A 23,622-nucleotide genomic window follows, 5' to 3' on the forward strand; every position below is an offset into this window, starting at 1 on the left:
TAAAGAAATTCCAAGTACTGGGTGTAACTCAGATGCATAAGGTGTGCTAAGAATCAGATGTTTGCTTATGGACTTGAACTGTAGGAAGGCTGGAGGTAATTAGAGAAAGCAGGGCTTGAGAGGAAATGTTCCAATTTAACCAGATTTAAATCTGGTGGAGATAGTACCTGCCAGTAGAACTGGTATTGAATGAAGTGGATCAGGATTGCACAGATGGAATCACTGGCACGCTGATTGTGCTCAAATCTGAGAATCAATGAATGTTTTCAACATAATTTTAGGACAGTGGTGTCAGGTGTGATGTCCAGATCCTATGGAAAGGGCAGAAGACAATCCTTTGAGATGCTAGCAATGGGAAAGAAGGAAACTAAGAGGAGAATGTTGTAGCAGAGGATGTGCAATACTTGAGAGAAGCAGCTGAAAGGTTGGTGATGTGCAGTATAGGCCAGAATAATTGTTGTGTAGGTGGGGGGGGGAAACCCAAAACCTACGCATTTAGGCACACCTGTTTTCTTAAGAAGGAAGAGTTGAAGCAAAAGTGGAAAAAATTTAAAAGTGGTTTAGAAGGCTTTGGGACAGTGTTTGCAAGTAAAATGTACTCAACAGATTTTGAGAGAGGGTGTGCAGAGAGGGAGAAGTTGGTTAAGTTCAGAGATCATGCTAAGGATGGTTAGGTGTTATCTTTATAGAAAGATGGTACTTTGGAATAAAATAGCTGCAGACAGAAATTAATCTGCTTTCAGCAATGCTAATGTATAACTTGCCTGAAATACTTTTTCTGATGAGGATGAGTGTAACTTCCTACTGTGTCATCAGAGACGTGGATTATATAGGTGATTATGTATGTGTATGAGTAAAATATTTGCTCTGACTTAGTGTTACTTCTTATGCTCATTAAAAGTTACTTTTAGTAGCAGGCTGTTTTTAATCATTATAAATATAGACAGTGACCCATTTGCGAAGATCGTTCTGTCTTTCATCCTCTTTAGTAATTGACTATTGCATAAACTGTCAAGTGCTAAAGGGGATTATCACTAGGATGACTGTTTTGCTTTGATTAATTCTGAGTAGTGAAGATCTTGCAAAGAGATCCTTCTGTTTTACTCTAGAGATTTCTGTGGGAATTGCTATAACTTCTTAAATGGAGACAACTTTTTTTTTTTGTGTGTGTATGTTTCAGTAGATAGTGTGAGTGCATTATCTGGAGGTCTTAGCATTTTTGTCTATTTTGCCACCTAGTTGAAAGGCTGGTGGTAAATCTTAAGTATTAGACTACCTCGGTCAAATACTAAAACTCTAAATGTTTGTTACTGTTTTTGTGGCCCTCAGATTTAGTTTGCATAATAACTTTTTTTTTTTTTACTTCATTAAGTTAGAATATGCTGAAATATACCCGTTATAATGAGGTGAAGAATAAAGCTTTTAGTTCCTTGTCATTAGAAGTTGTCTGTGGTATTTTGTAAAGCATTAAAACAATTCTTCTTATGTAATTCCAATAACTGCTGTTAGAATTCAGAAAAACGTTTCAGGCTGGTTAGAAAGTTGTATCAGTTACCCTGAACCTGCCTTTTCTTTTAAGCAGTATAAAATACCACCTTCAGCTCTGACAATGGCAGAATCTCCGCAGCCGGTAAACGCTCATACAGAAAAGCAGCACCAGGAAAATGAACTGATGTTTTGTCTGGCTGCTGCATAAACTTAAAGCAGCAGGCGATACTGGAGACTTGCTTGTTCTCCATTGGCAGCGCTTCTGTCGGTTTTTAAGTTGGGAACTTCCAGATGCAGAACAAACTCAAATTGCTTTGTAATAAACAAAAACCGTACTTGAGAATATTTGATCCTATCTTGTTCTTGAACGTTGCGTAACTCTGAGAATAAACAGTTGCATTCTGTGTATATTTACCTAGTTGCTTTCTAGACAGTTGTTTAATGTTCCAATGCTTGTATGTTAAATAAATGTGCTGTTATTTTGTAGAATTCTAAAGAAAGTCTCACTTGTTTCACAGCAGTGTGACAAAACAGTAGGGAACGTATGACTGGATAGAATAAAATGCAGAACGCTTTTTTTTGGTCAGATGGGCAGCTCTCTGGAATAGTAGACATTTGTGCTCAAAAAAGGAAAGTAAAGTCTGTGCACTTCTAGTACCCAAACAGCTGATATTTCTGTGTCTTTGCAGAGGTGTTTGATTTAAAAGTGATAGACAGAAATGGGTTTTGTCCTTACATGGATTTTATTCGAATACTAAAGCACAATACTTTTAAACAATATAATCTTCTTCTGAATAGTAAGAATTGATGATGAAGAGTTTCAAAGACTTTTGTGATGGTGAGTGATTGGGCAATGTAGTGTTAAATTACACTTACAACTTTGCATTTAGTCTATCTTAGTGTGGCTTCTGAGCTAGTTCTTGGGAAAGATTGTAACTGTTCAGTACACCGCTTTATGGAAGTGTTAGGTTAATATAAAGAAGTGATCAAATAAGTGTGGATAACGTCTTTTGTAGAAAACAGTAAAAAAAAAAAAAGTGCAGAAGTTTGTAACTAATTCCATGGTATTTCAGTATCTTAAATACTTTGCAATTGCAGTCATCTTTCTCACTGAAAATCTCTCTCATGGAAAATGAGAGAGTGCTGAAAACAGCACACAGAAAGGTGAAAGGTATGAGCAGAGGCATGGAATAGTTCCCACGTGAAATCTTTGCAAAACCTTTTCTCTCCGGGTGCGCATTTAGCGTTACATCCAGAATAGGTATTGTAATCATTGCTGCTGAAATGGCTGAGAGATTGTTCAGAAGTAAAGTAGTCTTATTTTTTTTTCTTTTAACATTTTTTTTTCTGCCTGTCTTTTCTGTTGTAAACTCTTGAGGGTTGAGAACTTGTGTACAAAGATGTTCTGACGATGGGCGTGGGTATTGTGAGTCTCTGTTTCAATGAATTGTAGTTCTCCCTCAGATAAGTTTTGTAAATGAAACCTTAAAGCTGAGGGGTTGAGCTTATTGCTTATGTTGGTTTTTGATGTTGTATTATCTGCCTTCAACTTCTGTTTGTAAGCAGAGTTCCTGATTAGAATTTACTGGCACCCCTCTTTAATCTGAAATTACATACGACTTATGAATTTAATTAATAGTTTTAATTGTTCCCTTTTTAAATGGTTTGCCTGGGGCTTCTGGATGATCTTCAGATCATCCAGTTAAATTAAGTAGCTTCCCCGTGTTCTGTTGAAAGGCACTGCTGAAGAGCAGAGTGTTGTGCAGGTTTTCTGGCCGTGGCTAGCACAAGCAGATGTCGTCTTTCTCTTGCTTTCGTGGATTATCATTCAGCTGAATAACTTTGCTGCTCTAGTCACCGCACGGCTCTGTAAATATTTATTGCTGGTAGAGCACGGAGATGGAACGGTGCTGGCTGGAGGAGTGCTGTGAGCGAGTATGTAAATACCGGTGCAGCAATACCAAAGGCTGTGTGTACTCCTTTATTATAGCCTGAATAGCTATAAATAGTCTAGTGCAAAGTTTGCAAGCCTGGTGGACTGAAGAACTCACTTGCCTTTTTGGTACAACCTATGGGCTGAGATACCTACAACAAAGGTACTATGTGAAGGACAACATACTGGCTGATAAAAACAAAAATACTACTCCCCAAAATCTTTCTGAACTTGTTCAATATATATAACAGTGTTGTATACAAACTTCTTTTCTAGGCAGATTGACAGGTTGCCAGGATGTTGTTCAGAATCACTCGCGCTACGCAGAAATTCCACGCCATGTTGCATATAACCGGTGTGACTCCTTCATCCCTATGCTCACGCCCGTGCAGATAAAGCCGGAGGAGGCTTTGTTGCTTCCTGCCCGGCCCACTTGTCATGGCCGGGCCCTGTGGCTGTGGTGTTAGGCCTGAGGCGAGGCAGCCCGGCCGGAGCTCCCTGAGGCCTGCCAGCAGCATGGCTGTCACGGCGCTCTCCTTCCAGCCCCGTGGCGCTCGGCCTGTCATGGCGGGCAGCCCCTCACGGGGCAGGTGCTCGTCGGTCACCCACTGCTGCCCTCACAGCTCCCAGCTGCGGCCTTCGGTCTGACTTGCTTTCTCCCGTCTCGTCTTTGTTGGCTGGAAGGATTATGTTCTTCGTTTGTCACCTCTGAGAAGGAAGGACGTTTACTGGGGGGAAAATAAAACTTGGAAGGGATTTGTTTTTCTTGGTATTCTTCCATGCCCTTCTCCCCAGAAGAGACCTGTCTGTTCCTTCTCTCCCCAAGTGTTAGAGTATTTGTTCTTATATCGGGATGTGGGTTGTGATGTACCAAGATAGAAACTTAAACTTTGTTTTCAATTAACTGTGTGTGTAAAAAACTGTATTGCATCCCTTTCCTTCTTTTCTAGTTTACAAGCTGCTATTGTAACCATTGACTAAACAAAACTTGGGTATGTACTTGTGCTCAAATTTATTTTTTTTATGGAGAATGAGAGGAAAAAAAAAACAACAACTCCCAAGTGCTTTGCAAATAACTTGTTTCTTGCTTTGTAAAGTTCTAAAGCCTCAGCAGACTTTGTCCAAACTTAGGGTCTGACGAAACTCCAAGTAACATTTATGAAGGATGTAAGACAGTGCTATCCAGCAGCTGCAACTCTTTGGCATGCTGTTTGTTTAAACAAATAAAGAGAACATTATGAGGAAAGATGATGTTGCGCAGACAATTTATTTCTTTGCAATTGATTTCAGAGGGAAGTTTTTTTTCCTTTTTATTTGCGATTCATCAGTTAACCCTTCTGTTAACTCTTCAGTTAAACCTCCCTGTGGCTTCTTTCACTGTCGGTTTTGTGGCTCTTCCCTTGCCTTCTTGTAACGTGGTTGCTTTCTGCAACAAATGGAATCAATATCCATAAGATATTTCCAATTTTATTTCTCCAGCACTGTATACTAGGCCAGGCCATATGTTGCTGGTTGTATGCTTCTTTGTGACACATCATGAATTTCGTAGCAGGAGAAAATGATGCAGTACTTCACATCTTGAGTTCTGTGTGTATACTTGTTATATATGTAGTCATAGTCAGTGGGTAGAAAGGATAGATCAAAATCATGTTGCTTTTTACACTTTCATAAACTTTCTCTTTAGTCGTGACTGGTCATAGCTGTGCTTAGAAAGATCCAGTTACATTACTGCAGCATGTAAGGATAAAGCTCCAAATCCTGGAGTGCAAGTCTCATACTCACCTGTCTGTGGGAACCGTTGTTGGTTGTAAGTCTTCCTTTTGATTAGAAACTTACCCACCCTTTTCACCTACCGAGCATTTGCTGAAAATTGCAAAGTATCTTTTTGGTGTTTATTCTCAATGCAACCAGTTGTTAAAGGCAAATGCAGAGGTCAGGTAGAAAGAAGACAGACCAGTTGCTGTAGCTTGAAGGGCTGAATTTAAAAACTCTCTGGTGGTGGTCTCAGGAATTGCATACACTTATCCTCCCCTCATTTCATCTTTTCACTGTGCCTCCTTACTGCCTGTCTGTCCTGAGTGCTTGCTGCTTTACTTCACCATATATTATGCTGTAGACTGTGACTTGTGCACCGAGGGCCAGGCTTCTCTGTTGCCCTTGCTGTGGTCGGATTTGGGTTGAGTGCAGCCTCAGAGCTGTTGTAAAGTTAATAAAATTCCACAAATACTACATTTTCTTTATATGTTTGCAGCTGTCATAGGGGAAAAAAATCTGGTTTAGTATCTAATTTCATTGAAGCATCGTGGTAGCTGCAGACTTGGTTTAAATTCTGTTCTAATGTTGAAACACAAAATGGAATGACAAAGTACACTTCTTTACTCTGGATACTGAATTGCAGAAATAACTGTTCTTAAAAATGAAAGAAATTCTTGCTAGTGTAAGGAAAATAAAGGGGAAGAAAGAGTACAGAAATGCGTGGCTATTAAATGCTTTCTGCCCTAAACCCAAGTGCCAATAAACTGTCTTGAGAGTAGAGAGAAACAGTAAAAAGTACAGTCACAGGACAAATATGTATATTTTTAGTAGTTGTGAGGGGGGGAAAAGCTGCAACCTGGTTGAGATTCCCATGAGAATTTTCTTGCTTTGCTTAGCTCTCCTGTAAGCATTATGGACGGTCTGTTGCTGTGTTCGTTGGGATTTCAATGTGGTTTTTAACAGTACAATTATGTACTTGTTGTTAGCATTTTAAAAAAAAAACAGCAAAACAGCAACAAAAAATAACAGAAAACTGAAAAGTGATCTTAGAAATCTCTAACTTGTTGAAGTTATGTGCTGTGTTTTGGATGTAATTCTAAAAATATTGATCTATTTCTAAAAATATTCATCCTGTTTTGTACTCCTTTGCAAAATGGAATCAGAACATTAAAATCAGAGGTACTGTAGTCTATTCTAGCACAATTGAAAATGGAGAATTAAAAAAGAAATTAGAAGCAACATGGCACAATTTCTTATAGGCTTTTCTGTATGTCTTTAAACAGCAATTAAAGGAAATATTCTTACTTTGCTCAAATTTTTAAATACCATATAAATGTGCTGACAATGAGTATTTTTTTGTTGCTGTTCATCCTATTACGTCTTTTAGGACAGAATTTGAAGCTGCAATCTTGATGTAAAATATTGTCTGTGTCTTGTCTGGCATGAGACTTGCTTTCCTACTTCATGATCAGAAAAAAATGTTACGCCTGGTGTAACAGTACATGTTCTTTTTCTTATGCCTCTAGAATAAGTGAGTTCGGGGTGGGGGGGGGTTGAGATGGGGGTCTCAAACAGCCCTAACTAAACCTCAGAGTTTCAGTTTTGTGGTGGAGAAAATATGTTGTGTAGGCAATGTCTTCTGAATTTAGAAGGACTTGTGACACTTTGTCTTAATTCTTCATCACTTCAATTCATATTCATTCATATTCTTCCTTCTCTCCCTCTTTCTCTCTCTGATCAGTGCTAATATATGTGGGATTTTCATGGTTTATTGGGAACTTCATTTCCACAAGTGTCAAAATCAGAAGTATTTTTCCTGGTCAGAGAAGTTTTAAGCAGAAAACTCATCTAAAATGGGTTTTAATGCCAAACTTTTTTTTGCCATTTTTTGCTTTTTGCCTTAAAGTTTTCTTGATGAAGGCTGATAAACGTCCTGTTCTAAAGGACACCAAAACAGTAAGGATGACAAATGCAGTATCTTGAAATACCAAATTCCTTTGAAAGTTAAATTACAATCTCTGATCTTGGTTGTTGTACCGTGACTGTCTTGCACCTTCTACAAAATCGTGCTGTCTGTCGTGGAACCCACTAATTATATGCGGTGTTAGCAGTAAAAATGTGAGAGCATACTGGATATGAATGCAGATTCAGGAAAGGGACTGGTATAAGACAAGTGGTGTTTGAAGACAAAGTCCAACCTGTTCGCTGCTGGTTGAAACCTGCTAGGTAAAAATCAGTTTTGATTTTCAATACAGAAATGTAAAAACCAGTTTTAATAGTGTGCTAAATGATTAAGGGGAAGCGTAGTGTCTAGTTTTAAACTACGTATTTAAAATGAAATGAAAAATTAAATGTTAGTTGAAATAACATTTAAATATGTGAAAAATGAAGTGTGTGTGGAAACTACTTCTGTATCATCTGTGTGCTTGGCAGAAGGTTTGTGTGGAGAAAAGCCTGTGGAAACAGGCAATCCCAAAACCTACCAGCTTCATGTCCCAGTTTGTTTTCAAGTAAGGAACTCTTTTCATACCAGCTTATACTAAGCATCTCAGTAAAGGTATGTTTCCGTGTAGTGACAAAAATGTGGCTGTGACATGTCTTTTTTAATCAATCTTTTTTAACATTGCTGCTACTAGACCCATTTTGTTACGGGGTGCCAGCGTGGCCAAAAGCTCTACACTGCTGCCTTGGTTAAAGGCAGCATAAAATGTTAGCTTCTGCTCTTACGTGACTTTTTATGCTGCAGTGTGAAGTATGCACTGGTGTTCATAGCAGAGATTAGTGGTTTAAAATCTTCCTGCAGCTCTTCTCCTGCATTTCTCTGTAGGACGAGTGATGGCTGCAAGGCTCGTGGTACCGCAGGTCCAGCCGAATGGCTTTGTTGTAGGTTGTGTTATGATTGCTGTGCCAGATCGATTGCCCATCCTCTAGTCCCTCGATTTTAATAGCATTCTAAAAAGCATAATTATTAATACTGATGCCTGCGGTTAGATCTCAGTGATTGGATCTCATTAAGTGTTGTTGAGAAGATGCAGGTAACCCCTAGACACTCAATTGCAGCTCTCGTGAAGACAAAATAATTGGGAGCAATGCTGCTCTTAAGCATGTATTAAAAGGTATTTAAAGTTTCCGGGTAAGCCATCTGTGTTTAATGTAGCTGTTGTACTAGATGTGACTGGACAGCAAATGGAGCTTTATTTAATGGCAGTGGTGTTCCAGGAAGGTTTCTGGGTAGCTGGCTGGCCAGGCGTCACTGTCACTTCTGCAGACCTAAGCCTTGCAACAGCAGGCATCGTGGGCGCTTTTTTTCACCATTTTAGAGAAGCTCAATGGTAATACTGAAAGTATCTCTAGAAAACAGCATTGAAGTCAGTGGAGAAATATTCTTGTCAAAACTTCTACGTGGTAATTTTAAATCCGTTTTAAAAACTTGTTTTTCTGTCTGCCTTAATTCATGGCGAATTGTCACTTTTCCAGAAATGGTAATACTTTAAATTTCACTTGTGATATTTGGCTTTAGCGGTATCATCAAACAAATGCAATGACCTTCTAAAGGTGCATGTTTATAATAGAGAAATAACATGCCCTTTACCCTATTACCTATTTTTCTTGGAGACTCCCAGAAAGTTCAGCTTTCGTTGAACTTGGTTTCTGTAGCTGAGCAGCTGCTTTCCATCAGCTTTCAAGAAAACCTTTACGTGCTGAGCTCTGCCATATACCTCGGCGCAGAGATTTTAATGCATACGAGTCCTTAAAAGCATTTTTTTTTTTCCGATAGCTTGGCAGATAGTGCTGCGATACTTTCTAATACTTACAGTTTCAGTGGGAACGTTCTGTAGAGGCTCGTGGCTGGCTGATCCGCTGACTGCTGAGCACAGGGTTGTAATTCAGCTGCCTGGGGGCTCTTTGGGTGCTGTTTGCTCTCAGTGCTCGGGCACCCGCTCGCTGCGTGTTGCTTAATCAGCATGAAACTATTAGCAAATTCTTGCCTTCTCAGCTATAATGCATTGCTAATAGGTTTGCTTTATTGCACAGTATAGTCAAAAAAGAGTCTGGAATGTTTTAGTAATTTTAAGTAGCATAACATTCTGCTTAATGACATTAGGCATCGTTTTCTGAACTCCCTCGCTTAATGCACTTGTACTCCTGTCGTACGAAATGCTGGTTACTTACTTGTACCTTTTCCGAAGGAAAATTTTAGTACTTAAAAGATTTCTACGTAATTTTAATTTATAATATATTACATAAAATGGACACCTGCCAACAAAAACATAGTATGAGTTCAGTTTAAAGTACTGTCTTAGTTTTGTCAGAAGGTCATGCAAATTTTACTTCAGTCCAAAATTTTGAGTTTTCTTTTTTTTTTAATTGACATTCCCCCCCCTCCTCGTATTTTAGGAAGTGCTTTGTAAACGGGTGTGCAATGCACAGGGAGTGCAGTGGCCTCACTTGCACCATCAGCACGGTTTGGGGGGGCTAGTGCTAAATGTCTTGATCTGTCTTTTTTGCCTATTCTCTGCCTCTTGCTTTAGAGCAGTAACTTCTGGTCTTTGTGGCAGTTTAATCATGTCTTCCTTTTACCGATAAATCAGAATGGATCTCTGACATCTACAGGTTGGGACAGTTTTTGGTTTTAGTTGTCAACGTTGAAATTATGTGGCAGAAAGCCAATTTAATTGTTAGTTTATTTTGCTGCTTTTAGTAATTTGAGAAATTGGTCGTGGTCTCCTAATAATCATGGCAGAAACTGGAAGGGCGCCCTCCCACCCCCCTGCTTGCCAACTCTGCACTGGATAGACTGCATGAGTTCTCCGTGTTGTGGTCGGAAACGTGGCAAAGAACGAAGCTTCCTATTTATACTGTGAGATCTGGTTTGCTTATGGCTGCATTAACTCGTTCGGAAGTGTCCTATCTCGCTTCTGGAGACAGGCTTTGAAATAGACTTCTACAATCTGAATCCAGAGACGGGCAGATGAGATGCCACCTTTCTGATAGGTGCAGCTGTAACCGACCCTATTGGGATTGATCCCAGTGTGACATCAGGACTTTGGAGACGGAGCCTTTACTGGAAATATCAAAACGCTTTTTTTTTTTCTTTGCTATTTCTGGCAGGCTGTAGGTCTTTGTTACTGATCTTCTTAAGGGATCTTTCATTGTATGAAAGCTTTGTTTGAGAAGGACCTGCTGACAAGAGGATTTCTGTTAAACCTCCGACTATGATTAGTTGCTGATACTTGTATGAAAGAAAGAAATCAATGCAGAAAGATGGAATGAGACTTTAAAAATCACTTTTACTTCTGTGTACTGTTACTTAACAATTTCCTGCTGATGCAAATGCAGCATTTTTTGATGAACAGACAGTTCCCAGTCTTTAAATGAAAAACTTCAATTTAGGATGTCAAAATTTTAAATAGTGGGCTAATTTTTTCTTTTCGTTTTGAGTTATCAAACAACTCAAAGATAGCACGCTCAGTGATACTTGTAATAACTTCATATGCTGATTTATCACTAACATTGTACACCTATAGTGAAACAAAATATTTTTGACAATGTTAATTATGTCCAGTCTGTTTTCACTGCCATATACCCTTTAAAATGTGTGCTTAAAAAAAAAAAAAAGTGCAATGAACTATGTTATGGGAAACTTGGTTGATGTTGTGCTCTCTAACCTTCCTTAGTTTCAATTATCACCCTAGCATACAGCTGGAAATACTGAAGTGGGGCTGTTTTTTTTTGTTATAGTAGATCTAAGGAGTCAGAAAATAAGTATTTCAATTTGATTACTGAGCACTAGATGAGATGCTCATTCTCAAGGCACCTAATTTCTTTTTTTTTTAAACCAAGTAGCTTTTTTGTAGAGGGGGCCTGTAGTCTCTCGATTCTCTTGGCGCTTGACCACCAGACCGTATGGTTGCCTATTCAAAGGTAGTCACACCAGCATGGGAATGGAGATATTTTCTTGTTTTGTGTATTTTTCATTTCAGTCATAACAAAAACTAGCCGAATGTCAAGGTTTGTTTTACCTTTTTTTTTTTTTTTTTTTTTTTTTTCAATTTAGAGCTTTTTAATTTGAATTGCTCAGTAGTTCATGTAGGATGTAAGGGACCATTAAAATCTGTTGTGGCAAATGTTCTGTAATGCATACCAGTGAACATTAAGCAGTAATTTTTTTGTGTAAAATGAGGAACTGTTCTGATTGAGGAAGACTGCTGGGGGGGGGAAATAGATAAGTTTTGTTTTTTGGGTGCGGATGGATGTGCTGAGTCTGTGGGAATAGGCTTAGTCCATTGCTGAGCAACCCATTCATTATTACTTCGAGTATTTTGGCATAAACTTGTTAAAAAAAGTAAATTTCTAGACTGTGACACTGCCTTGTCCCTTCACCAGTTCTTTTAGTTAAGATATTATAGACAGTAGGCACTGATGCTATTTTGTGTTTCTTGATTACTGTAGTACACAATCCAGACTTTTTGTCTTAATGGCTACATTAAAATTTTATTGGAGCTGGAAAAAATAAAACCAACTGCTTCTGGAAAAAAATAAATATTTAAGTTTCGATTGCAGTCGGAAAGCCCTAAGCCCCAGTTCACTTCGTTTGCAAGACCTCTATTTTGTATTACAAATGAGCAAATGATGAAACGAGTTGCATTTTGTAACTTCTCAAGGAAGACCAGTGACTTGAAGTTTCCTGTGCTGCAGCTGTGACAGCCAGCAAGGGGGAAATAGCTGCGGGTCTCAGTAAAACTGCTCGTCGTGAAACGTGTGGTTTTGCCATCTAACTTCTAAGACTTGGTTTTTCTTTTTTTTATTGCAAATTGCACCTGGGAGTTGTCTTATCCAACTCTTTCTGATGGCTGTGAAGTGATAATTCATAGTTAATGAAGAGTAACTTCAGTACAAGCACTGCCTGTTGTCTGGCACATTACAGGATATTGGAAGGGTGATTTACATTCTGTGCTAGAAAGCTTTCTAATACAGATTTGGTTTTACTGCCTTTCATCATCTCGGAACACGAAAGTGGGTTTGCCCCTTAATGAGCTTCCCTGCTCTGAAAAATCTACCTACTAACTCCAAAGCGTAGTAGTATTGGGTTTATTTTCCTGTCTGGTTTGGTTTGCTATCATCTTGCGAACTTTTTGGCTGAAATGGCTGGGTGAATGGGACAGGAACCGCTGTGGGGTTGGTGTGACGGAGCGAAGGGGTACAATTTGTCTGAAACCAGAGAAGCCTGACTCTCCTGAGCTCTGCTCTGTGATCTGTGGCAGTGTCTGAAGGCAGAAGCACGACCAGATCCAGTGGAAACTTCTTGCTTTATCCAGGGCAGTTTTGCTACAGGTTCAAGAAAACCGTCTTCAGCTTAAAACTACCTAAATACATCCCCTTTCCTTACTGGCATATTTCTGAACGTGTTATATCTCTTCTGGGTTATAACTTATTTTAGGTATTGATACACCCTGGAGGTTTGGAGAAGAGCAGAAAATAAAACATCTTTCCTTCCTTCAATTGATGAAGGTATTCCCAGCATACCTGACCCAGGATTTTTCTTTCTGCTGAATATTAATATTAGTAATATGGGTTTTGTTAATGTTACAGAAAGTGACTAAGCACTCTGAGCAACATAATGTTTCTTCTGAAAAATAAGAAGTCTATAGACACAGCTGTCCAGCATAGCTAAGAGCATACATTAGTCCTTTACCTAACTCCATCTTGTTTGATGACAACTGTGGCAGAAGTATCCTGTGTCTTTCTAATTCTGTAAAGTACCACATTAGATGGAGGGATAGGCGTTTTTTGTACTTAGCCATGCAGACCTGTGGCATACTGGAACCAGCGAATGCCTCACGAGGGAACGCGGAGCTTGTGCCCTTGTCCCTGCGATAGCCGCGCTTGTTGAGGTACCTCGGTTTACCTTTGCTCGGCTCTTTGCGTCGAGTAGAGGGGCTGGCTGACCGCCGCTGCCAGCAGTGGGGTGCCGGAGGGCAGGGGGCAGCCACTCGGGGCTGCGGGGCCGCGAGGGGGCTCACCCCTCGGTAGCGGTGTGCTGGCCCACCCCCTGGCTTCGGCATCAGCCTTCTTCAGAGGTCTTTTATTTTCTGAGATAAGTAGATCGGTGTTTTTCTTGTTTTCTGAACATTGAATCGTTGGCCGAGTCCTCTGAACTGCATGCTGTATTAATCTGGCGACATGAACTGAATTAGCAAAAGTATTTGCTGAACTCTGGGTGTAAGCAGAAGTGTCAGTGTGGCTTCTGCCTTTATGCACAAAGGAAATTCTTCCCGGGCGTGCAGGGGGAGTTAGGGTAACAAACGCATTTAAAACAGCAAATTACTTTACTCTGCGCTTCCCTTTCTGCTAAGACGAGCAGAAAAGGAAAAAAGAGCAGAAACCAATTTTTTTATAGTAGATGTTTTGCTGTGTTTAAAAGGACAGCTGTTGAAAAAATTGGCTGAAAAAAGAACTCTGGAAACAATCGGGACTTCACATATACAGACTTGAGAACAGTTGCATCCTGAGATCCATATCTCCCTACCATATGTCTGGTCTGCGTTCGAGTATGACTAAACTACTTGGTGAAGAGTGTTCATCGTAATGTTTCTAGATTTTGGGTGTACAATTTGATTTTTAGGTTTGTAGAGATACAGAGCTAGCATGGCAAAATGTGGTGTGTCAATCTGAAATTGAATAGCCGTGCAGAATCCTGAGAGCATCCTTCTGGGATGTTGCTCAAGTTTATAAATTGTGTGTTACTGACGCTTGGTTGTCAGGTTTTTGGTATAATTGCTTATGGAAATTAATGTAAGTGTTTACAGGAGTTGTTTTCTGAGGTGATTTGCTCAGTTTCATCCCAAGTGGGACGCCGATCAAGTCAGCTGCCCACCAGAGGTCTGGGGAACACGTGTAGTGAGGCAGCTCAGGGGTAGTAGTTGTAAATAATAACCGGAGAAACCTCCGAGCAGCAGATGTGGGGTAGCAGCTGTCTTAGCTGTGTGAAATACAGCTGCCTGACTGCTCAGGAGCAGATAAAGCCCGCTGCTTATCCAACAGGTTATATTCTTGTTAATATATGAGTAAGGTAAGCCAACAGGAATTTTCTAGCATCTGATTTCCTGCTGTACTGTGGTTGTTCTCTAGGCCAGCTAGCTGTGTTAGTAACTGGGTTTTGCTTTTATATCAATAAGCGTCTTGGTACTTTAGCATTTTTTCATCCTGTTTAAATACTGGTGATGTCCTGCAGCTGCATGTTATTAAAAACTTAGATGTTGCAGTTCATAAGAGCAACAAGATATTTTGAAATTATCCTAACACCTAACAAAGAACTACTAGCACAACAAATTTTTACAGGATTTGCTGCCACAAGCAACATTCTCTGAAGTAGTTTCACACGAGTGAAATCTGCTGTAAAAGCAGAGTAGAAGGACAACAGCTGTAAATAAACTGTGTGGGAGTTCTGTATTTTCTTGTGAAATGCTTGGAATTAAATACCCTTTTTGACAGAGTGCAGTTTTGATGACTGCTATGTTTTGGAACAATAACGTGCAAATTTTTTTTAAAGCTTAAATATTTGGTAGCAGCCCTTATTTATATTAAAGTTCTTAGTGCCTATAGCTTTTTCTTTCTCTTGAAAACTGTAGGATGGTATAACTTTTGTGCCAGTGCGTCATGATTTTTAATGTCTTGCATGGTATTAGTTAGATTTCATTATATATTTGATCAGGTGGCTCTTGAGCTATCTTTTAGGCTTTCTGAGCTATTAATGCAACTTCAGTATCTTCTCAGTAGCTTGGGAATCTTACCAAAGGTGATGTTTACTTTCCCATCTGCACTTTCTAGGGGTGCCTGGCTTTACTCAGCTTTGTATAAGCACTGAACTCTCAGAAGTACGCTTAAATGCTATGGGATCTGTACTACTGAAAATAGGAAGCGTAGGAAAAATTGCTATTCAGTTGGCAGTGATGTAAACTAATGGAAACTTTTTTTGACCTTTAAGCTACCATGAGGTCAAATAACACCATTCCAGCCCACCATGGTATTTTGTAAGAGAGAACGTTGTGGAGATGCTGTGGAACTGTGATGGTGACAACACAGAGGAAGTTCAGAGTTGCTAATAAGCTCTCTTAAATTACTTGGCTTCTATGAGGCAAATAAGATATGGGGCTATACGTTAAATTTTTTAAAACGGTAAATGGCTTGTGAATTTCCAGTACTCTAGAAACTTTTATTTATTTATTTAGAGATTGTTCTACTGTGCCAATTGTTCTGCTGTAAGGCTTCTAAAACATCTAAAGCTCTTTCGCTCTTGTGATGCTGCCCTGTGGTAGCTGCTGGCACGTTAGACTACACTTTTCCAGTGGAGAAAGGAAGCTAGGTTTCTGTGATGTTTTCTTAATGTGCTTAGATTTTATTGGAAATAATCCTCAGGAGACATCACAAACAATGCCAACAGCTTTCTTCTTCGCAAACCTGCTTTTAAACATGTACATCAGGTTCCACAGCGGTCAAGAATTGCAAGCAGTTAAGGTAAAACACAGAATAAATTTAGTGTTTTTACGAGCTTTGTTGAACTTTCATTACTACAAGACCAACTGTATATCACTTCTGTGAAGCTTGGGGGAAAAGTAAATGTTTCAAGTTACTACTGCATGGCATGTCCAGGTTGTTGAAGATGCTGTCTATGTTTCTGAAATATGTTACAGAGACTACCTTATGTTTGTTGAAGGCATCAGTGGTTTGTATGGTGAATGGACGGTTGAAAGTGAAGGAAATTTACTGGCTGACTCTTTAACATGTTAAATTTGGCCACTCTTTCCTAATTGGGGTAAACTTTCTGTGTAAGCGTGCATGAAGTGTTTCATATGGTATTTAAATTTCCTACTATAGGAAAAGCAGCTTTGTCTGTAGCCTTGGACAAAAGCTTTTTTATTAAAGGGACAAGCTAGATTGTGCAAGTGGTGGAGAACAAGTATGGTAAACACTGTCATCTTTGTGCATATTTTACAAAGGATCCCATTGTGAGGTCTTACTTCCGTTTTTTATAAAATATTTGACATCACTGTTGCAGCCCTTCGATCAATTATATACGCCCGTGTATGGCTACAGAATTCATAAGCTGATGTAAGTGTTCCTCGCTGAGATGGTCGGGAGTGCTATAGAAATGTGAATGATAAATCTGTACTGTGTAAAGAGGGGGAAAGAAAGGTTTTCCATCAGTTTTCTTTGATCAGTCCATTACGATTGATGGAGTGTTGTCTCTGGCAGGGAGAGGAGTAGCCAACCGCTGCCTGCAGCGACCGGCCCGGTCGTCCCAGAGCTGTCCTGCTGGGGAGGCTCTCCGCTTCTCTTCCTAATCGGACGTGAATGTGACGGGAACAAGCCTCTTGGCTTTCTCTGCTGCAGGGTTTTTGCAGTGCAGTTTAATGAATCACTGCCTCGATGAGTATGAAAACAATTTAAGTTACTTTTTTCAGGTTACCAGGAAAAGGGAATGTGTTTTACTTTGATATTAGTCAAATAATTCACTGTATCCCACTAAGGTGCGTGTGTAGTTTTGTTTGTTTGTTCTTTTATTTAGTACTGTTCTCAGAGTGTTACAGACTTTTTGCTGAAAAGGCGTTATGATATCACCAGATAAAGAGTTATATTTTCGGCAACTTTGGGATAATTTTTTTTAATGGCTCAAATAGCACAAGAGCTTTCTGGCAGATGGTGATGTCCTATGTCCTACAATGCTTTGTTTTGTAATGTAGTTTCATAAAGCAAAATATGAATAGACGTTTATAGTAAAATGTAGGTAAATATTTCCAGAAATAGAACAAATAGTTCAAATAGTTTTGCTTGTAATTCAGTGCAAGTAAATGTAAAATTGACAAAAAAAAAAAATGTAATTACCAAAAATAAATTACATGTTTGTTTTTTATTATTTTCAGTCTGATGGAAAGTTATTAGCCAGACATTTTAAAAAAAAAAACAAAAAAAAAAACTTGAGATTATCTGCTTAATTTTTTTAAGTAGGACACTTGAAACATTTAAGTGTTGAGTTGCCTTCAATAGACAAATGTATGCTGAGGAATCTATGTAGGATGCTTTTCATTCTGTATTACTTCACTAGGTCATTTAAATTTTCTTATCACTTTATAATCACAGGTCCACATGAAAACTGTAGTGGAAATATTTAACAGCATTAATATTTCTTGTCCTAAATTCAAAGTCATCTGTAAACAGGCTTATAATATTTATTGTTTTCTTTTTATGCATACTGTAGGCTTACAGTTTAAAGCATTACCCAGCTAAGTATTAGGCCAGAAAAGGTTAGGGCATAAAAATTGTTTGGGTTCTCATTTTAACTTTTTCTTTTTTTAAATTAGTTTAGGTTTACTTGTGAAGTAGCAGCAAACTTGCTGAAAATCGTCCTCAAGTATTGTTGGGCATTATAAGAATTTTTATATGTGCCTCAATATGTTAGAAAGAATGTAGGATCCTGAACATGTTTGTAGAAACCTAGGCCATGAGCAGAAAGAGGGAGGAGGAGGTAAGCTAATTATTCCAGTTGAAGCTGTCACTTCATGAAAATGAAAATGTAGAGTTTTTGAGATTTCTTTTATATCATTCTTATGGAATAAAGCTGGTATTGAAGTCCCAGGCCTTACTAAAAGGACAGTGGCAATTCCTTGGCAAGAAGCTCGGTTGTTGAGGGAACTGGGATTCTTCCTTCTCCCTCTGGATGCTGGGGAATGTGCCTGTGCTTCTGCCTGCCCACTGCTGCAGAGCACCAGTACACCCTCGGGTTCCTTCAGTGCTATGTTGCTCTTTTGCATGCTGTTGAATGTAACTCAGGGAGCATTAACATGAGGTTTATGTATTTTTTTTTTTGTTAATTTATCAGCGCCTCTCAGCAATCTGAATGCTGTTACTGAAGTGGAAGCTCTTAATTCCAAATTTTTAATGTTCAGAAAAGCTGCGAAAAGAAGCAAGACAAATAAAACTATTTGTCTTGGAGGGAAAAACCACGTATGGTTTATTCTGAAAAAGCTTATATTTTGAAAGCTAGCACTGCAATCATACTTGAAGCAGTTATGTTCTAGAAGATCTGTCCTAGGATTTAAGTGCTGTAAAAAGAAAAAGGTAAGCATCAGATTAAAAGGAATTTTGTTTTCTCTCTTTTAATTGCTGGCATCCTTAATGCAGAATGTTCTTATTGGATTTAGAAAAACAAATAAGCAAAAAAACGCAACACATTATTAGGCAGTGGATAGGAGGTGATCTGTTGTCCATCTCCCAGAACTGGAGTTTTATGCCGTAGCGTGCATCGAACTTTTTTTGAATGCTTGAACAAATACCGGCATCTGAAGAAAGCCTTTTGTATAAGGTAATATTAAAACCTAAGGTATTCTCTGAGAAGCTGATAATGCATTTTGGTAATGAAAAGTACCTTGTGAAGTATAGCAAGCTGGCTTTTCATTGCACTGAGTTCAAGTAAGTGTTCAGAGGCCTGATAGTATATCTGGCCTTTGTTGAAAATGTTGACTGCTCATTCATGAATGATTAACAAGTTGTTTTATTTAAAGGCACATATCTGCTTCCTACTGTGTCAGTGTAAAAACTAAGTTCTGAAAAAGCTGTGTGTAATGTCTGTATGTGAAGAATGTTTTGTGTTGATCCTGGAAGCTTTGTCTTGCCTGTGTGAAAGTCTTCATTGTCAGTTTGCAAGGATTTACTGCTAGCAGTTTTTTTTTCTGTGCAGATATTGCAACAAGACTGAATTTAAATACAGCAGACTTGTAATGTGTTAAAATGTCGAGCATTACGGAGTTCAGGGAGAGGTCCTTTTTTTCATAAAGTTGTCATTGTGCTTAGTGGGCTGTGCAATTTTCACTCAAGTTGTGGCACTGTAGAAGTACTTTTGCTTTCTGATTTTCCTTTTTCACTTTTACCTAGCAAGAATTCCTACCCTCTTTAGTAGGAGAAAGCAACATGAAAAAACTTGAAACCATACCAGGCAGCAGATGAAGTTTGAAATGTTTTGAGTATAAGCCACCTTGTGTGTGTACGTGTGTGTGCATGTTGAAGGACATGTTTTACATTTTTTTCTCACTATCAAAATTAAAAGAACAAGCAGTCTCAGTAGATTTATTTCCACGTTTATGAGCACTCGGAGTTCTTCAGGACAAAAATGAATCTCAGGGAAGGAAGTTCTAACTGGAGCTCCGCATGTCCATACCAAAATGTTTGGTGGTTAGCATACATTTAAGTTTCCCTTAACTGTATATGTCTGGATATGGGAAAACAGCCAAGGAAGCTGTTGTAAACTATTTTGATCTATGTAACGCATTATCTATTTGGATTTATATATTAGTGATGAGTAAATGGGTTAAGTAAAAGAAACTTTAATTATTTTAATATGCTTTTTGGCTTGAAACTAGTAAAGGCTTTTGCAGCGTGCAGTTTTTCACCGGAACCATTCACCTTCAAGGCAATGGCAAAGTTGTTTGAAGCCTGAGACCTCTACAGGGCCACCTGGAGGGAGCTGGTCCCTGTGGCAGTCCCCTTTCCATGGGGGTGAGGGACCTGCCTTCTTGCTGGCACCGGCTGGGAAATGCCATAGGGCTACCTCAGGAAGTGACGAGCTTTGTAAAAGTTGCTTTGATTTGTCAATAAACGAGAAAATCTTACTGTATAAGTTTAGCATTGACGTTGGACGCTGTTGAACGCAGCATTGCAGAGAGCGGTGTACCTTGTTGCGTGTCCTGAGGTATGAGGAAGTACTGCCGCATGCTACGTGGTTAAAGTAGTTCCTGATAAGCATGTCGGATCCCTCGTACACGTACTTCACAGCTAAGCTACGTGTTGTGCTTAAATTTATTTTTTGCGTTTTCCATGCTTCACTGAGAACAGTAACTTGAAGGGTACCTTTTAAAAATCTTGAAGTTGTACCAGGGAAATCTCTCAGGAGAGGGTGCAGCAGGGAATGGTGGTAGCTGGGCCTTTGGTTAGCAGGATGCTTAGCTGGCCCGTTTGTCGTTCAGCTCAGAGGTTCTGCCTTTCCCGCGGGCAAGCCAGAAGCTGGTATTATGAGTTTAGTAGTACTAAACATTCAGAAGAAAAACACTCATTAAACTTTCATCTCACGTTTCTGTTTTAAACTTAACCAGAGTGTTGCTTGGGCTACGTGGCTGTGCATCGGCCACGAGCTCCCTGTATCGGCGTAGGGTAATACAGGCCCTGCAGCTTCACCTGGCGCTGTTCTGGTTGTGATGCTGAGACCTGGGAAGACCTCAGTGAAATCTCTGAGCCCTGGGCCTCAGGCTTCCTGCCTCCAGGCCACTTCTTGGTGCCTGAGGAGCAGGGGGGGCCCTCAGGCCTGTGTGCTGCCACCGCTGCCTGCAGCTGCTCCGTGCAAACGCCAGGCCCGATGTGTTTCACAAGCTGGCTGTGGTCACGCTCACGGCATCTGGTGGCATCCTCGGGTATACCTGAGGACAGCGGGACAAGTCTTTACTTGTGGCAGTGCTCCTTATGCTGTTAATGCCCTCGAGAAACAGAACTTTACCAAAGCCAGGCATTCCCCCTGCCCCTCTTAAAAACGGGAGACCTTAGATTTCTTTCCTTTGAATTAATGGAGGAGGATACTAATTGTTTTCGGCTGATTTTGTGAGTGCTGCAGATACTCCCCACCCCCGGTTTGCCTTGTATTCTTGTAAAACATACTATATCTAGTAAATTGCCTTTTCTCTTTTAAAGACTTACAAGACAAGTCCATGCCTGTTCTAATCTCATTAAGTTCCTCTCTAGCTATTTCCCCTTTTGGTTGTGGATATTGCCCATATTTGGTTCCAGCTGTGGTGCAATCACTTTATATCTGATTGTGTGGTACAATATGCTGTCTTGCCTGAGCAAACCCCAATAATTTATGATGAGATGTGGCCTAGATTAGCAATTTAAGGTTTTAATGTTTAAAAGCACATTATAAAGGATCTTTTATGTAATGCAGTATGTTCTTTTTTTTCCTTTGAAAGATGCAACAAGAGGCACAAGGACTTGCCTCCAGCAAAGCTTCTGAATTAAAACTGAGCAGGGGGGAGGAATGGTATGAATGATATTTTTACTTCCTTTGGATGCCTAAATAAAGTGCCCTGACACAGGGAGATGGCTCTGTGTTAACAGGCAGCTATTCAGTTTCGTTTAATAACAAGCTGCTCCCACAACCTCTTAGTCAGCTTTCGTGAACTACTTGTCTTCTGTGTGGTGTGTTTTATGTACTTGTACTCTAAAAGTTGGTCAGAAAGTATATTTTTTTCTCCTAAACGCTTCTGTGACTTATTTGAAAGCACTCATGGTTTTGGTAAGAGCCACAGGCTTAACATGAAGGCCAGCAGAAAGCATGGTTATCAAACTATGAATTTGAAATTGTCATTGGTGTTTTATTTTCTCGTGGACACTTGTTCTCTTTATGTGCATATACATGAACAAAATTAGCTGGGTAAGAATAGCCACTTAATTCCTGTAAAAAGGGAGTGGTAATCAGAACACTGTCAGTGATATTACATAAACTACTTAAGTAAGCATCAATTTGGAAAGGCTTGCAGGTAAACCACCCAGGTGTTTTCTGGAGTTTCTTTCTCGTAACACTGTGCTCATCTTTCAAACTGAAAAGTGCTGCTTTATATTCACCATCATCTATATAGCAATAGGGGAGGAAAAAGGCTGGGGAACCATCTTTGCTTAACAAGTGACATGTAAGAAATGCTACATTTGGTCTTGAACAAAAGCATGTTACTTATAGTTACCGAGCAATACTGGAACTGTAAAGCTGAAGTTTTTAAACATACAATTATTTTGACGATGATGCCAGTGTATTTCAAATCCATTGCAAGACGTAATTATCAGCTGTCAGCTGGAGAAATGCTAAAAAATTGTTAAATATAAGGTTAACATCACAAACTATATCTATTTAACATTGAAAAAATCTAATGTTTTCATGCCCTGGCATCTTGTGGCTGTCCTTTGTGCTTTTATATGTAATAAAAAAAAAAAAAAGGGAGTTTGTTGGTTTGTTTTACAACTGTAATGTATACTGATTTGTGAGGGAGCATTATAAAATTCATTTGCTCTTTAATAATACATTTCTTCTCTCAATAGCCAACTACTCCACCAAGCCAAGGGAGGCCTGATTCACCAGTTTATGCTAATTTACAAGAACTGAAAATATCTCAGTCTGCACTTCCACCACTACCTACAAGTGCTCCAGTCCAAATAAATGGGGAATGGGAAACCCATAAAGATACTACAGGACGCTGTTATTACTACAACAGAGGATCACAGGAACGAACTTGGAAACCTCCACGTTGGGCCCGAGATGCAAGCATTAATAAAGGGGATTCCCAGAGCCATGCAGATCATGAGGTAGTTTGTTCTAAGATCACAAACAATGAGATTGTAATGCCTATGAGTACTGTTTTGTTAGAGAACTTGGTATCTCTGAACTTTGAGGTCTCAAGGAGTGTCATTTTTTTGTCTTTTTGGTCATATGGCTTGGTATGAATTAGTAAAGATCAACAATTTCTCTCTTCAGTCAATTTTGTGTATTAGTATGTACGTGAAATGTGTAAAAGACAGGTCACAAATCTGAGTACTAGTTGTAAAAGTGCCCAGCAGTACTTCATTAGGTGTTGCAGCTTTGCTTTTAAAATTAAAGGAAAGCTAAGAAACCTTGAAACTATCAGGGCTTTAAATGACAATTGAGTATGAAGGCCATCATGACTTTTCTGATATGGTGTTCTCTTTTTCAGTATGTTCAGCATATTTTTGGGTGAGAAGAGGGAGATGGGGAAGGAGAGGGAGTGTGGGAAGGGGGATGAAAAAAGCAAGGGGAATTTTTTTATCAACCTCAGTTAACTATACAGTAAAACAAAGGCAGATGATATATAGCTATTTGCTACTACTTGGTTAATGATGTGGCAGTACATTTAAATATGAAGTATTTTTCTTACAGGAAAATACTTTTTTTTTTTTTTTTGAGAGGAATTTAGGTGGTTGTAGAGATGGATGTAGAGAAATCCGGAGTCTAGGCGTCAAAACTAGACTTAATAGAGTTCCATAGCATGTTCCTCCAGGGTCAAAAATACTGATATAATTGAGGCTTCTATTCAATTCCATCCATTTTATCTAACTGTTTGTTTAGGAGAATTGAATTTACACACTTTTCAATGATTTTTGTGCGGAGCCTTGGATAACTCTTGAACAAACTAGAGGAAAAGGCAGTCAAAGGAGCAATACTTGGTTATGGAAGTGTGTTAACTGAGAAAATCCTTTTCTTCATTCTGTGAATGATAACTGGGTATCGCAGAAAAGAAGACAAATTATGGTGCTGGCAGGTCTGCCAACCAACTGTCTACGTCCAATAGTGACAGATGCTTGGGGTGGGGAGAATCTGTCCCAGCTTTTGGCAGTTG

General features: G+C 39.3%; 1 protein-coding gene across 8 annotated transcripts in view; it reads left to right on the forward strand.

Moving 5' to 3' along the window:
• ARHGAP12 (Rho GTPase activating protein 12) overlaps positions 1–23,622 on the forward strand; it is an 81,395-nt gene that overhangs the window by 14,260 nt on the left and 43,513 nt on the right. For 6 of the 8 annotated variants that reach the window (XM_050708916.1, XM_035545367.2, XM_035545370.2 and 3 more), the window contains exon 3: positions 22,310–22,573. The exons of the other annotated variants lie outside the window; for them this stretch is intronic. In XM_050708916.1, coding sequence (XP_050564873.1) covers positions 22,310–22,573 — 264 coding nt within the window. The remainder of the gene's footprint in view (positions 1–22,309; positions 22,574–23,622) is intronic. 8 annotated transcript variants of the gene reach the window in all.

The sequence above is a fragment of the Cygnus atratus genome, chromosome 2 (assembly GCF_013377495.2).
Source record: "Cygnus atratus isolate AKBS03 ecotype Queensland, Australia chromosome 2, CAtr_DNAZoo_HiC_assembly, whole genome shotgun sequence".
Classification (NCBI taxonomy): Eukaryota; Metazoa; Chordata; class Aves; order Anseriformes; family Anatidae; genus Cygnus; species Cygnus atratus.